The 15,002-nt window shown below is 42.0% G+C and overlaps 1 protein-coding gene across 6 annotated transcripts in view; it reads right to left on the bottom strand.

Annotated features, from left to right (window-relative positions):
* dennd5a (DENN/MADD domain containing 5A) overlaps positions 1–15,002 on the bottom strand; it is a 263,959-nt gene that overhangs the window by 72,634 nt on the left and 176,323 nt on the right. For all 6 annotated transcript variants that reach the window (XM_078220715.1, XM_078220711.1, XM_078220712.1 and 3 more), the window contains one exon: positions 280–430. In XM_078220715.1, the coding sequence (XP_078076841.1) occupies positions 280–430 (151 nt within the window). The remainder of the gene's footprint in view (positions 1–279; positions 431–15,002) is intronic.

The raw sequence follows: 15,002 nt of genomic DNA, 5'->3' as shown, positions 1-15,002 counted from the left end.
CAGGTTCAATTCTGGCCTTGGATGACTATCATCTGTGGAGTTTGCAAGTTCTCCTGGTGTCTGCGTGGGTTTCTCCAGGTGCCCTGGTTTCCTCCCAAAGTCCAAAGATTTACAGGTTAGGTTAAGGCCTAGGTAAGATGCTCTATTGGAGAGTTGGTGTGTACTCAAAGGGGTGAATGGCCTCCGTCTTCATTATAGAATTCTATAATTCTAACTAAATCAGAGTGTGCACTTTATATAGCAGCTTGTGTACACTAGGGAAACACTAAAGTTACTTACTTGTTACTGGCTGGTGAAGAGGAAAGCACATCTGACTGCAGTTTGGGAAAGAATCCAGATTCATACTTTCCTTGCCCAATCTTCATATCCAGCAGGTGCGGGTGTACAGCAGTGTGGTCAATTTTTGCAAGTCTTAGCTCAATTGCCTTCTCTGCAGAACACAAGTCATTTTCATGATTGAGAACTCAAATAAATCATGCTGTCATATAAAAAAATTGAAGAATAATGTTAATTCTTGTAATAGTTGTAATAGCAGAAAATTAACCACTTCAAAGACCAGCAGGATTTTACTGAATCATAGCATAAGCAATGCAATTACTGTGAAGTTGCAGCACAAATACCAGTTTTAATAGTTCAAAATACACCACAATAATTTCCATTTTTTATACAGCAAAGCTAATTTTAAGAGTGGATTATCCATGCAGGGATGGCATGAATGTAATTCATCATTTACTTCCTTTGGACCTCTTATGTGACATTCCTTCAACAAGCGTTACAACGGGCAATGATGGAATATTAATGCTCTAAAGTTGTGTCCTAAAGAAAATGATTATGGAAAATGTGAAGCTCCTAAATAGGTAGTTGTCCTGCATGACACAAAATTAAGTCATGCAGGCCAGAATGATCAAAGGTTTAATCCTGATATATGACAATTAGCTGATCTCAGCCAGCACAGAAATAGAGATGCTATATTTGATCCTAGCACCATGGGGAGAAATGGGATATGTAAAAAAATGGAACAAGCAATGGGAGAAGGAATAGAAAATTAAAGGGTAAAAAAGTGAAGGGGGAAAAAAGAGGGAAAGTGACAAGATGGGAGAATAGAGTAAAGAAGAGGAAAATAGATGGAATCATGGAATGGTGCAACACAGAGGACGGCCATACGGCCCATTGTGTCTGCACTGACTCTTTGCAAGAGCAACTCAGCTAGTCCCACCTTTCGGCGCTTTCCCCATAGCTCTGCAAATTGTTTCTCTTTAGATACTTAACTAATTCTCTTTTAGAATCCACAATGGAATTCACCTCCAGCACTCCATTCTAGATCCTGCTCACTGCGAAAAATGTTTTCTCTTCTTGCCATTGGTTCTTTTGCTGTTCACCTTAAATGATTCTCAATCCTACCAATACTGGGAACAGTTTCTCTATTTACCCAGTTTAGACCCATCATAGCTGAAGAAATAGTGGAGGCGTTAGTTATGATCTTTCAAAAGTCACTGGAGTCAGGGAAAGTCCCAGAGGATTGGAAAATCGCTGTTGTAACCCCACTGTTCAAGAAGGGAACAAGAAAAAAGATGGAAAATTATAGGCCAATTAGCCTAACCTCAGTTGTTGGCAAAATTCTAGAATCCATCGTTAAGGATGAGATTTCTAAATTCTTGGAAGTGCAGGGTCGGATTAAGACAAGTCAGCATGGATTTAGTAAGGGGAGGTCGTGCCTGACAAACCTGTTAGAGTTCTTTGAAGAGATAACAAATAGGTTAGACCAAGGAGAGCCAATGGATGTTATCTATCTTGACTTCCAAAAGGCCTTTGACAAGGTGCCTCACGGGAGACTGCTGAGTAAAATAAGGGCCCATGGTATTCGAGGCAAGGTACTAACATGGATTGACGATTGGCTGTCAGACAGAAGGCAGAGAGTTGGGATAAAAGGTTCTTTCTCAGAATGGCAACCGGTGACAAGTGGTGTCCCGCAGGGTTCAGTGTTGGGGCCACAGCTGTTCTCTTTATATATTAACGATCTAGATGACGGGACTGGGAGCATTCTGGCCAAGTTTGCCGATGATACAAAGATAGGTGGAGGGGCAGGTAGTATTGAGGAGGTGGGGAGGCTGCAGAAAGATTTAGACAGTTTAGGAGAGTGGTCCAAGAAGTGGCTGATGAAATTCAACGTGGGCAAGTGCGAGGTCGTACACTTTGGAAAAAAGAATAGAGGCATGGACTATTTTCTAAACGGTGACAAAATTCATAATGCTAAAGTGCAAAGGGACTTGGGAGTCCTAGTCCAGGATTCTCTAAAGGTAAACTTGCAGGTTGAGTCCGTAATTAAGAAAGCAAATGTAATGTTGTCATTTATCTCAAGAGGCTTGGAATACAAAAGCAGGGATGTACTTCTGAGGCTTTATAAAGCACTGGTTAGGCCCCATTTGGAGTACTGTGAGCAATTTTGGGCCCCACACCTCAGGAAGGACATACTGGCACTGGAGCGGGTCCAGCGGAGATTCACACGGATGATCCCAGGAATGGTAGGCCTGACATACGATGAACGTCTGAGGATCGTGGGATTATATTCATTGGAGTTTAGGAGGTTGAGGGGAGATCTGATAGAAACTTACAAGATAATGAACGGCTTAGATAGGATGGACGTAGGGAAGTTGTTTCCATTAACAGGGGAGACTAGGACGCGGGGGCACAGCCTTAGAATAAAAGGGAGTCACTTTAGAACAGAGATGAGGAGAAATTTCTTCAGCCAGAGAGTGGTGGGTCTGTGGAATTCATTGCCACAGAGGGCTGTGGAGGCCGAGACGTTGAGCGTCTTCAAGACAGAAATTGATAAATTCTTGATTTCTCGAGGAATTAAGGGCTATGGGGAGAGAGCGGGTAAATGGAGTTGAAATCAACCATGATTGAATGGTGGAGTGGACTCGATGGGCCGAATGGCCTTACTTCCGCTCCTATGTCTTATGGTCTTATGGTCTTATGAACACCTCTATTGAATCACCCAAGAGTCTCCAGTCTATCCACATAACTGAAGTCCCTCATCCCTGGAACCATTCTCATAAATCTTTTCGAAAACCTTCACATCCTTCCTGAAGTGCAATGCCAAGAATTGGACAGAATATTCCAGTTAAGCCCGAACTAGTGCTTAGCACAGGTTCATCATCACTTCCTTACTTTTGTACACTATGGGCCCTATTTTACTACTTTGATTCTAAGTGCTGGCGGACTTGAAACTGGGAGTGTTTCAGATACGACTTTTAAACCCGTTCTCAGGCGCCCCCATATGCACTCTGCCTGAAAAAATAGCAGCAATTCTGAATTGCGCTGCAGAAGCCAGTGGGCAGGGCTTAACATGCCCGAAACCTTGCAGTTCCGATTGGCGCCTCCAACTGCACATGCGCACAAAAAAAAGATAGAAAAACGCTCCCTTGCCACATCGCCCCCAGGCCGGATAATACCTCCCTCCTGGCCCCCACAGACATTGTCCCACCCCCACAACATTACTGACCCCCTTATGGCCCCCACCCACCCCCCCACCACCCAGACCGATCACGGACCCCTCCCCCTTTCTCCCCACCGATCACAGGCAGAGTGGCAGCGGACCCCCTCCTGCCGCCCCACCAATCACACGCAGAGTGGCAATGGACCCCACCGCCACCCCACCGATCACCTGCAGAGTGGCAACAGACCCGCCCTGCCCCCCCCACCGATCACAGGCAGAGTAGCAGCAGAGCCCCCTGCCCCACCCCCGATCTGAGTCAGAGAGCCACCTGACCCACCTCCTTCCCCCCACTCCTCCCCCCCCCAATTCTGAAGCAGAGAGCCGCTGGACGCTCAGAAATTACCTCCTTAGAAGCTGGAGTGCCTGAATCGGACCTTTGTGGACCATGTCTGTTTCACACCGAGTCTGGACGGGTGAACGCAGTGGTAAAGAGGGAAGAGCCAGTAAGTGCTGCCCATTAAGTCAATTTAAATGCATGCAAATGCATTTAAATTGACATCGCGCCCACTTCGGGCACAGTCCCAATGGCGGCCATTTTCGACCCTTGGTAAAGGGGGAACCAGCGCGGAGACGGGATATGGATCATGCTACTTGCCTCACTCTCAACTTTACCAAGTTTTCGCGCCTGAAAACAGGCGCAACCTGATGGTAAAATCGGGCCCTATGTCTCTATTGTCTTCATTTATAAAGCCCAGGAATCCATCAGCCTTTTAAACCACTTTCTCAACATTCTCTACCTCCAGAACGTTCTCTTCCTGCACCTCCTTGACAGTTGTACACACAGGCCGAAGGGCCTGTTTCCTGTGCTGTACTGTTCTTTAGTTTAAATTGCCTCTCCGCGCTCTTCCTACCAAAATGCATCACTTCCCATTTCACTGCATGAGTTTCATCTGCCATGGGTCTGTCCATTCCACCAGCTCGTCGAAGTCCTCTTGATGTTTATCATTATATTGTTACCTCTGGTGTCCCCCAAGGATCTATTCTTGGCCACCTCCAATATCTCATCTATATACTGCCCTTCAGTGACAACATCAAAAAGCAGTGTTAGTTTTCACATATACACTGATGACACCCAGCTCCAGCTCATCACCCAACTCTCTCAGCTCCTGCATGTTCCTAAATTATCAGACTGCTCATCAGACTGGATGGTTAAGTCCTCTTGTTCATTTTTGTCAAACCAGTCACAATGTTTCCAGGTAAAGAGGCCAATAGACTATTCACAGGTACTAATAATGGTGGATTTAGGGTTGACCAGATACTGTAGATGCATTGTAGCTCCTGGTGGCTGGAAGTTGGCAGGTTGGCGGTCAGATGTAATCTGAAAAAGGTCACCTTGGTGGGGTCTTTTGTAGACTTTGATGTTAAATTCTTTGTGGTATTGATTCAGTTTCCTCCATAGTTTGGGGGCAGGCTGATAGAGATAGTAGAGGAGATAAGACAGTCCAGCAATCACCGGTGGCTGTCATAGCGCATGTGCGGGTGACATGGACATCTCTGTGATCCCTTGCTCAAACCATGACATTGTCAAGCTAGTGCCAGTGTTTAGATCATGGGTGTTGCCACAAGGCTTGTGCTGGTCTCACTGCCCGAACAAGCTGCTGTTTATGATAAGGCGCTGAATGATACAGAATGATACAAGACCTAATCACCAAATCTCAAGAGAAATACAGAGATCCTACAGGCATCTGAAGGCTGCAGTACAGCATAAAACCAATTATATAAATAAAAAATGCTGGGTAGAAAGAGCGCAGAGACCCAAAAATTTAACAACATACAAACATATGACTTAGGAGAAGGAGTAGGCATTTGATCCTCTCAATTTGACCATTTCATAAATTCGTGGTTGACCTGATTGTGGCCTCAACTCCACACTCTTGCCTAAACTAATCCCTTTGACTTCCTTGTTAGTCAACAATTCATCTCCCTCTGCCTTAAAAATAGTCAATGACTCTGCTTCCACTGCTCGCCAAAGACCCACAATCCTAAAACAAGAAAATTCTCCACATCTGTCTTAATGGGCAACCCCTTATTTTACAACTGTGTTCCCCTAGTTCTAGTCTCTCCTGCAAGGAGAAACATTTTTTCAGCACACACTCTATCAAGTACCCTCAGGATTTTGTATGTTTCAATGAGATCACCTCATTCTTCTAAACTCCAAAAAGGTACAGACCTAGCCTGTCCAATCTTTCCTTGTAACAACCCCCATCCCAGGTATCAGTTGAGTGAATCTTCTCTAAATTGCTTCTAACGTATTCATAACTTTTCTTCAATAGGGTGACCAAAACTATACACAGTACACTTGATATGGTCTCACCAACATCCTGTACAACTGTAGTAAACATGCCTACTTTTATCTTTCATTCTCCTTGCAATAAATGACAACATTCCATTTGCTTTCTTAATCACATGTGTCCCTGCATACTAACTTTTCCTGATTCATGTAACAGAGCACCCAAATTGCTCTTATACCTCAAGAGTTTTGCAGTTTCTCTCAATTTAAACAATATGCTGCTTTTCTATTCTTCCTGCCAAAATGGACAGGTTCACATTTTCCCACATTATATTCCATTTGCCAATTTTTGCCCACTCACTTAGAACATAGAACATAGAACATAGAACATTACAGCGCAGAACAGGCCCTTCGGCCCACGATGTTGCACCGACCAGTTAAAAAAAAAACTGTGACCCTCCAACCTAAACCAATTTCTTTTCGTCCATGAACCTATCTACGGATCTCTTAAACGCCCCCAAACTAGGCGCATTTACTACTGATGCTGGCAGGGCATTCCAATCCCTCACCACCCTCTGGGTAAAGAACCTACCCCTGACATCGGTTCTATAACTACCCCCCCTCAATTTAAAGCCATGCCCCCTCGTGCTGGATTTCTCCATCAGAGGAAAAAGGCTATCACTATCCACCCTATCTAAACCTCTAATCATCTTATATGTTTCAATAAGATCCCCTCTTAGCCGCCGCCTTTCCAGCGAAAACAATCCCAAATCCCTCAGCCTCTCCTCATAGGATCTCCCCTCCATACCAGGCAACATCCTGGTAAACCTCCTCTGCACCCTCTCCAAAGCCTCCACATCCTTCCTGTAATGTGGGGACCAGAACTGCACACAGTACTCCAAGTGCGGCCGCACCAGAGTTGTGTACAGTTGCAACATAACGCTACGACTCCTAAATTCAATCCCCCTACCAATAAACGCCAAGACACCATATGCCTTCTTAACAACCTTATCTACTTGATTCCCAACTTTCAGGGATCTATGCACACATACACCTAGATCCCTCTGCTCCTCCACACTATTCAAAGTCCTCCCGTTAGCCCTATACTCAACACATCTGTTATTCCTACCAAAGTGAATTACCTCACACTTCTCCGCATTAAACTCCATCCGCCACCTCTCGGCCCAACTTTGCAACCTGTCTAAGTCTTCCTGCAAACTACGACACCCTTCCTCACTGTCTACCACACCACCGACTTTGGTGTCATCAGCAAATTTGCTAATCCACCCAACTATACCCTCATCCAGATCATTAATAAATATTACAAACAGCAGTGGCCCCAAAACAGATCCCTGAGGTACACCACTTGTAACCGCACTCCATGATGAATATTTACTATCAACCACCACCCTCTGTTTCCTATCCGCTAGCCAATTCCTGATCCAATTTCCTAGATCACCCCCAATCCCATACATCTGCATTTTCTGCAGAAGCCTACCATGGTGAACCTTATCAAACGCCTTACTAAAATCCATATATACCACGTCCACTGCCTTGCCCCCATCCACCTCCTTGGTCACTTTCTCAAAAAACTCAATAAGGTTAGTAAGGCACGACCTACCTGCCACAAAACCATGCTGACTATCACCTATCAATTCATTACTCTCCAAATAACTATAAATCCTATCCCTTATAATTTTTTCCAACATCTTGCCGACAACAGAAGTGAGACTCACCGGTCTATAATTCCCGGGGAAGTCTCTGTTCCCCTTCTTAAACAATGGGACAACATTCGCTAACCTCCAATCTTCTGGTACTATACCAGAGGCCAACGACGACCTGAAGATCAGAGCCAGAGGCTCTGCAATCACTTCTCTTGCCTCCCAGAGAATCCTTGGATAAATCCCATCCGGACCAGGGGATTTATCTATTTTCAGACCCTCCAGAATATCCTGCACATCCTCCTTATCAACTGTAATACTGTCTATTCTACTCCCTTGCAACCCAGTGTCCTCCTCAGCTATATTCATGTCCCCTTGCGTGAACACCGAAGAGAAATATTGGTTCAATGCTTCACCAATCTCCTCCGGTTCCACACATAACTTCCCTCTGCCATCTATAACTTACCTATCCATATCTATTTGCAGACTTATGTCCTCTTCACAATTTACTTTCCTACCTATCTTTGCATCAGAAAACTTAGTAACCACAGTCATGAATATAAATTGGAAATAGTTGACATCCCAGCACTGATCCTTGTGGCACTCCATTATGTCAATTTTAAAATGACCCATTTATGCCTATTCTGTTTCTTGCTAGCTAACCAATCCTGTATCCATGCTAATACAGTTACCCCAATGCCATGAGTTCTTATTTTTTGTAGTAACCTTTGATGTGGCACCTTGTCAAATGTCTCCTCGAAATCTAAGTACAGCCTACAGGTTCTATTTTATCCATGTTGTTTGTTACTTCCTCAAACAACTCCAATAAATTAGTCAAACATAATTTCACTTTCATAAAACCATGTGGATTCTGCCTGATTTCATTAAGGTTTCTAAGTGTTCCACTATAACCTCCTTTATAATAGATTCCAATATTCTCCCTCTGATAGATGTTAAGCTAACTGGCCTGTAGCTTCCTTCTGTCTCTCTGCTTTCCTGAATAGTGGAGTCACATTTGCTATTTTCCAATCTTATGGGACTTTTCAAGAATCTAGGAAATTTTGGAAAATTAAAACCAATGCACCTACAATCTCAGCAGCCACTTCTTTTAGGACCCTAGGATGAAGTCCATCTGGACCTGGGACTTGTCAGCTTTCAGTTGAAATAATGTGTACCCTTTCCCTGGTGATTGCAATTGCTTTACGTTCCTCCCTCCTTTTCACCTCCTGATTTACAATAACTTCTGAGACATTATTTGTATTTTCTGCAGTGATAAAAAAAAGCTCTTCAATTCATCTGTCAGTTCCTTATTTTTCATTATTATTTCTCCAGATCTCTCTCTAGAGGGCCAACATTCACTTTGTCTTTTCCTTGTAAATACATGTAAAAACTCTTCCTAATTGTTTTCATATATCTAGCTAGCTTTCTCTTCTTCACAAATTTCTCTTTCCTTACTAATCTATCATTCTTGGTTGCTCCTCATAGTCTGCCCAATCTTCTGATCTGCCACTCATCTTTGCAGAACGATATGCTTTTTCTTTCAATTTGACACCATCTTTACATTACTTAGTTAGCCACAGGTAGAGTGTCCTTCCCTTTTAGCCTTTCTTTTTCACCAAGTATTCTGAAATATCTCCTTAAATGTCTGTTGACCTATCCATTAAATTAATTTGCCAGTTTACCTTAACCAGCTCTGTCTTCACATCCTCATAATTGTCCTTATTTAAGTTTAAAACACTAGTCTTAAATTCAACCTTCTCTCCCTCAAACTGAATGTGAAAAGCAATCATATTATGATTGCTGCTACTGAGGGGCACCTTCACTATGAGGTCATTAATTCAGCCTGTCTTACTGCATAGTCCTAGATCTAGCATAGCTCATTCTTTGCTGTAGAACCTGCTGTTCTGAGAAACTGTCCCAAAAACACAATGAACTTATCTTCCAAACTACCTTTGCCACTCCGATTCGTCCAATCTATATGAAGATCAAAATCACCCATGATTATTATTGTACCTTTCTCACAAACCCCCATTATTTCATCCTGTATACCCTGTCCTACATTGTGGTTACTGTTAGGGGATTTATAAACCACTCCCACAAGTGACTTATCTTTACCACTTAACTCTACTCACTGATTCTACATCTTGATCATCTGAACTAAGGTCATCTCTCTCTATTGAGCCAAATGTCATCCTTAATTAACAGAGCTATCCCACCTTTACCTAGCTTCATGTTCTTCCTAAATGTCATGTACCTTTGAATATTCAGGTCCCAGTCTTTGTCATCATGCAGCCAATGTCACTGTCATGGCGATCAGATCATATACATTTATTTCTGTTTGAGCTGTCAATTTATCTGCTTTGTTATAAATGTTTTGTGTGTTCAGATATGGAGCCTTTAGTTCTGTCTTTTTACTATTTTTGTAACTTCTAGCTTTATCTGTTGATGCACTGTTAGGTTTGTATAGTCTGTCTCAGCCCGCCACACAGTGATCATCATTTCCTACCTTGGTTTCTTGCCTCATCTTCTCTACTTAATTTATTACATCTTCCCAGACTTGATCCCTCACTTCCACTATTGAGTCTAAGGCTCTATTGCTCTAGTTATACAACCTGCCAAAGCACTGCTTCCAGCATGGTTCAGGTGAAGACCATCCCAACAGTACAGCTCCCATTTTCCTCAGTACCAGTGCCCATTTCTCCCACACCAATCTTTGAACCACACATTTAAATCTCTAACTTTATTTGTCCAGTGCTAATTTGCTCATGGCTCAGGCGATAATCATAGATTATTACCTTTGAGATTCTTTTTAATTTAGACCCTAGCTGCTCATACACCCTCAGCAGCACCTCTTTCCTAGTCCCACCTATGCCATTGGTACCGAGGTGGACACAAACACTGGATCCTCCCCTCCTCACCAGCCCGGAGTAGATGTCCTGAATCTTTGTATTGGGTATGCAACACAATCATCTGAACTCTCTATCTTGGCTGCAGAGAACTGCGTCTATACCCCTGACTATGTCATCTCCTTTTGACAGGCAGCATTTGACAGTATGACATCAAAGAGCCCTGGCAAAACTGGGAATCAGGGAGAAAATGCTCCGCTGGTTGGAATCATACCTACCACAAAGCAAGATGGTTGAGAGAGGTCAATCAGCTCAGTTCCAGGGCATTAGAGCAAGATTTCCTCAGGGTTGTGTCCAAGCCCAACCATCTTCAGCTGCTTCATCAATGACCTTTCTTCCAACATGGTGAGAAATAGGGATGTTCATTGATGATTGCACTATATTTCGCTCCATTTGCAACTCCTCAGATACTGAAGCAATCTGTGCCCAAATTCAGCAAGACATGGACAATACCAAGCTTCGGCTGGCAAGTAACATTGATACCACACAAGAGCCAGACAGTGACCATCTCCCACAAAAAGAATCCAACCATTGTCCATTGACAATTAGTAGCATTACCATTGCCAAATTCTCCACTATCGACATCCTAGGGGTTACCATTGACCAGAACCTGAACTGGATGAGCCACATGAATGTTGTAGCTACAAGAGCAGGTCAGATGCAAAGGAATCATGCTGTGAGTAACTCACCTCCTGAATCCTTAAAGCTTGTCCACCATCTAAAAGGAACATGTCAGGAGTGTGATGGAACATTCTCCACTTATCTGAATGAATGCAACTCCAACAACATTCAAGAACCTTTGCACCATTCAGGACAAAACAGCCCACTTGATTGGCATCCCACCCACAAACATTCACTCCTTTCACCACAGACACACAGTGGCAGCAATGTGTACCATCCACAGTATACACTGCAGCAATTCACCAAGGCACCTGAAATAGCACCTTCCAAATTCATGACCACAATCATCTAGAAGGACAAGGGCAGTAGAACATGGGAACACCACCACCTGGAGATTCCCCTCCAAGTTACTCATCATCGTGACTTGGAAATATATTACACTGTCATTGAGTCAAAATCCTGGATCTCCCTCTCTAAAAGCATTGTATCTACACCATATGGTCTGCAGCAGTTCAAGAAGGCAGCTCACCACCACTTTCTCAAGGCTAATTAGGGATGGGCAATAAATGCTGGCCTAGCCAGAGATGCCTACATCCCATGAATGAATAAAAAGTAAATATAAATACAAGTTGTTGTTGTAGCATTCCTATATCCTCTCATTTCACAATACAAATTTTGTGTCATCTGCAAATTTTGAAATTGTGACCAACACACCCAAGTCCAAGTATGAATATACATCAAGAAAAGCAGCGATCCTAGTGACGACTCCTGAGGAACTCTCCCTTCAATCCCTGGGCTGTATCTTTACTACAAGCCTATTTCATGGCACTTAATTTAACACCTTCTGGAAGGACATCAAGACCACATTAACTGCATTACTCTCATCAAATCCTTTTGGAACCTCATCAAAAAGTTCAATCATTTCAGTTAAACACAAATTTGCCTCTAATAAATCTGTGCTCATTTTCTCATCATGTAAAACAGCAGTCCTACCACTGGGGTTAAATTAGTTGGCCTGTAGTTGCTGGGTTTATCCTTACACCTTTTTTGCGCAAAGGTGTAATAACATTTGTAATTCTTTTGTCCTGTGGCACCATCCGTTTCAAAGGAGGATAGGCAGATTATGGCTAGTACATCCACAAATTCCACTCTTACTTCCCTCAGCATCCTCAATTGCATCGTATACAGTCTTGGTGATTTATTAACTTGAAGTACAACCAGGATTTTTAAAAACGCTTCTTTCATCAATTATTAACCCAACCAATATCTCAACTACTCCTGTTTCACCATGACTTTGGCAGCAGCATCTTTCTTGGTAAAGACAGTTGCAAAGTATGCCTCCATGCATAGATCCCTTTTTTAGACCTAATTGGCCCCACCCCTCCTTCTACTACCCTTTTACTATTCGATAGAAAAGTTTAGGATCCCCTTTACTGTTAGCATTTCTCATATTCTCTTTGTCTAACTTTTTTTTCACTTCCCCTCCAAACTTTCTATATGCAACTTTCTTTTTTATCAAATTGACATTTGTCAGATGCTCCCTTTATGGGTTTCACCTTGCTCTCTATCTCTTTCATCATCTAGGAAGTTCTGGCTTTGTTTGCCCTATTTTTACACCTGGCGTGAGTGTACCTGGACTGTACCTGAATCACTTTCTCTTTAAAGGCAGTCCAGTGTTCTGTTGCAATGTTACCCATCAATCCCTGATCCCAATTTGCTTGGGCCAGATAGGTTCTCAACCTATTGAAATTGGCCCTTCTTCAATTAAGTAGTTTTTACTCTAGGTTAGTCCTTGAACTTGAGATAACCTAAATCTTATGATACAATGATCACTGCTCCGCAAATGTTCCGCTACCGGAGAGACGAATCAACCAGGGCTCCCATTCCTGAACCTAATGCATCAACCTGGTGCAGTTGGCAAGCATCTCACATCCGAGTCAGAAATTTGAGTTAAGCCGGAGTTAAGCACTACTGAGGTACTGCTGCATTATTAGAAATCGTACCAATTAGACAGTCAGTAAATTAGTTCCAATTGCTCAGGTGAATGCTAAAAGATCCTAAAGCACTTTTGAAAATTTATTTGTGGTATCCTAGCCAACATTTGTTTTTCCATTGTTGCCATCAATTTACATCAATTAATCACACTGTTATTTGCAGAACTCATCTGTGCACAAAATAACTGCAGTATTTCGTTGCACTTGAAATAAGACTGAATTGTATGTGTGGCACTTTGGGATATTTCTGAAATTTGTTAAGACATAATATAATTACAAATTTCTTTCTATACAGAGATTGTTGACAAAAAATATTCATATGCGGACATTATCAGGTGAGGGCAGGTAACTTGGTTCAATAGTGATGGATTCTACAAGTAGACAACAGGAAAATAGTCATGTGGGTACAGGACCAAAGGATTTGCAGCATCTCAAGAGAGAGGATGCTAAAACTGAAGAATATGGGAGAAGGAGAAAGGAGAATTTCAGATTGCCCAGAGTTTGCAACAAGAAAATGAATTAAAAATAGGAGTTTCAACAAGTAAGAATTGAAAGACCAGTGTTTAATAGAAAAACATTTAATCTCCCATGTCCAAAATATAGTTCTGATTTTTAGGTCTATATAGGCTGTATTTTAATATAAACCAATTTCAAAACAATCCTAAAACATCATCTTTTATTATTTTAATGGCTAAACAATTTTACAATTTAAAAACCTGAATCATTACATGTCACCACCACAATGTGGTAACCATTTTATTCAGTACTCCAGTTAATAAATTCAGTTTGGAGGACTTGTCATGTTCCAACTACTGTCCCTCAATTAATTGTTCTTCCTGAATTTTCCAGGGTATTTCCTCCCAGCAAGTGAGCTGCTCCCAGAGTTTTGCAATGTTCGATGAAGCCATCGGGAGGCTCCTCAGGGACATTCCAGGTTTCTCCTCCAGCTTTGAGCGTGCCTCAGCTGCTCTGGTTATTAAATTTAATTTTTCAATTTATTTCTCTGCAGATTGACAGTGATGTCAAGTTGAAGTAACACTCTTGTACAGGTACTACACTTCCAAAAGGAATTTGATAAAGTGCACAACAGACTTGTGAGCAATGTTAGAGCTTATAGAATAAAAGGGACAGTAGCAACATGGATACAAAATTGGCCGAGTGGCAGGAAATAGAGTAGTGGTTGCTGGATGTTTTTCAGACTGAAGGAAGTTTTATAGTGGAGCTCCCTGGGGGTTGGTGTTAGGAACCTGCTCTTCCTGATATATATTAATGACTTGGATCTTGGTGCAGAGGGCATAATTTCAGAATCTGTGGATGACACAAAACTTGGAATTGTTGAACTGTAAGGTGGGGCAGAACTTCAAAAGGACAAAGATCGGTTGTTGGGATAAACTGACAAGTGGCAGATGAAATTTAATGCAGAAAAGTGTGAAATTATTCATTTTGGTAGGAAGAAAGACAAAATAGCAATTGATTTTAAGAGTAGCCTTGTTTTGCTGTAACTGTTATAACTAATTTGTTTACACATTTACATTTTCAGATTAAAGGATCACAAAGTTGTTCAACACTGGACAACTTTACATTAGTTGACAAATCTGATCCTTTGACTCCCCTGTGCCTCTAGGTCGTTATGTCCTTAAGGATACTGAAATTTGGATAGCTAAATATGTAGAGATTTTGCAAAAGGACAGACATGAATACTACCTTTAACCTATTAATGAAAGAGACCTGAGAATACAATTAAATATCATTAATGTGCACCATGTCTCAACTTCTGTTAAGCTTGTGAACTTGTATTTCGACAAATAATTTTGTAATAAATATCACCTGGCCCATTTTCAATATATTTAAATCCCTCTGTTTTGATTTCTGAGCCCTGTTCCTGGGTCTCTACAAATTCCTGTATGAACTAAATTAGCAGAACTAAGCAACAGTGAATTAAATTTTTCATCCCATGATCAGGACTCTGCTTAAACAAGGCTAAGATTGGGAATTTGCCCTATTTAATGAGTCTGAGACAAAATTTGTGTTTCATACATCACAGTGTAATGTGTTTGAGGTTTCAGGTGGTTGGAATCGATGAATGGCCAA

Source organism: Mustelus asterias, chromosome 9, assembly GCF_964213995.1.
Source record: "Mustelus asterias chromosome 9, sMusAst1.hap1.1, whole genome shotgun sequence".
Taxonomy (NCBI): Eukaryota; Metazoa; Chordata; class Chondrichthyes; order Carcharhiniformes; family Triakidae; genus Mustelus; species Mustelus asterias.
This window is presented reverse-complemented; position numbering and strand designations above follow the sequence as displayed.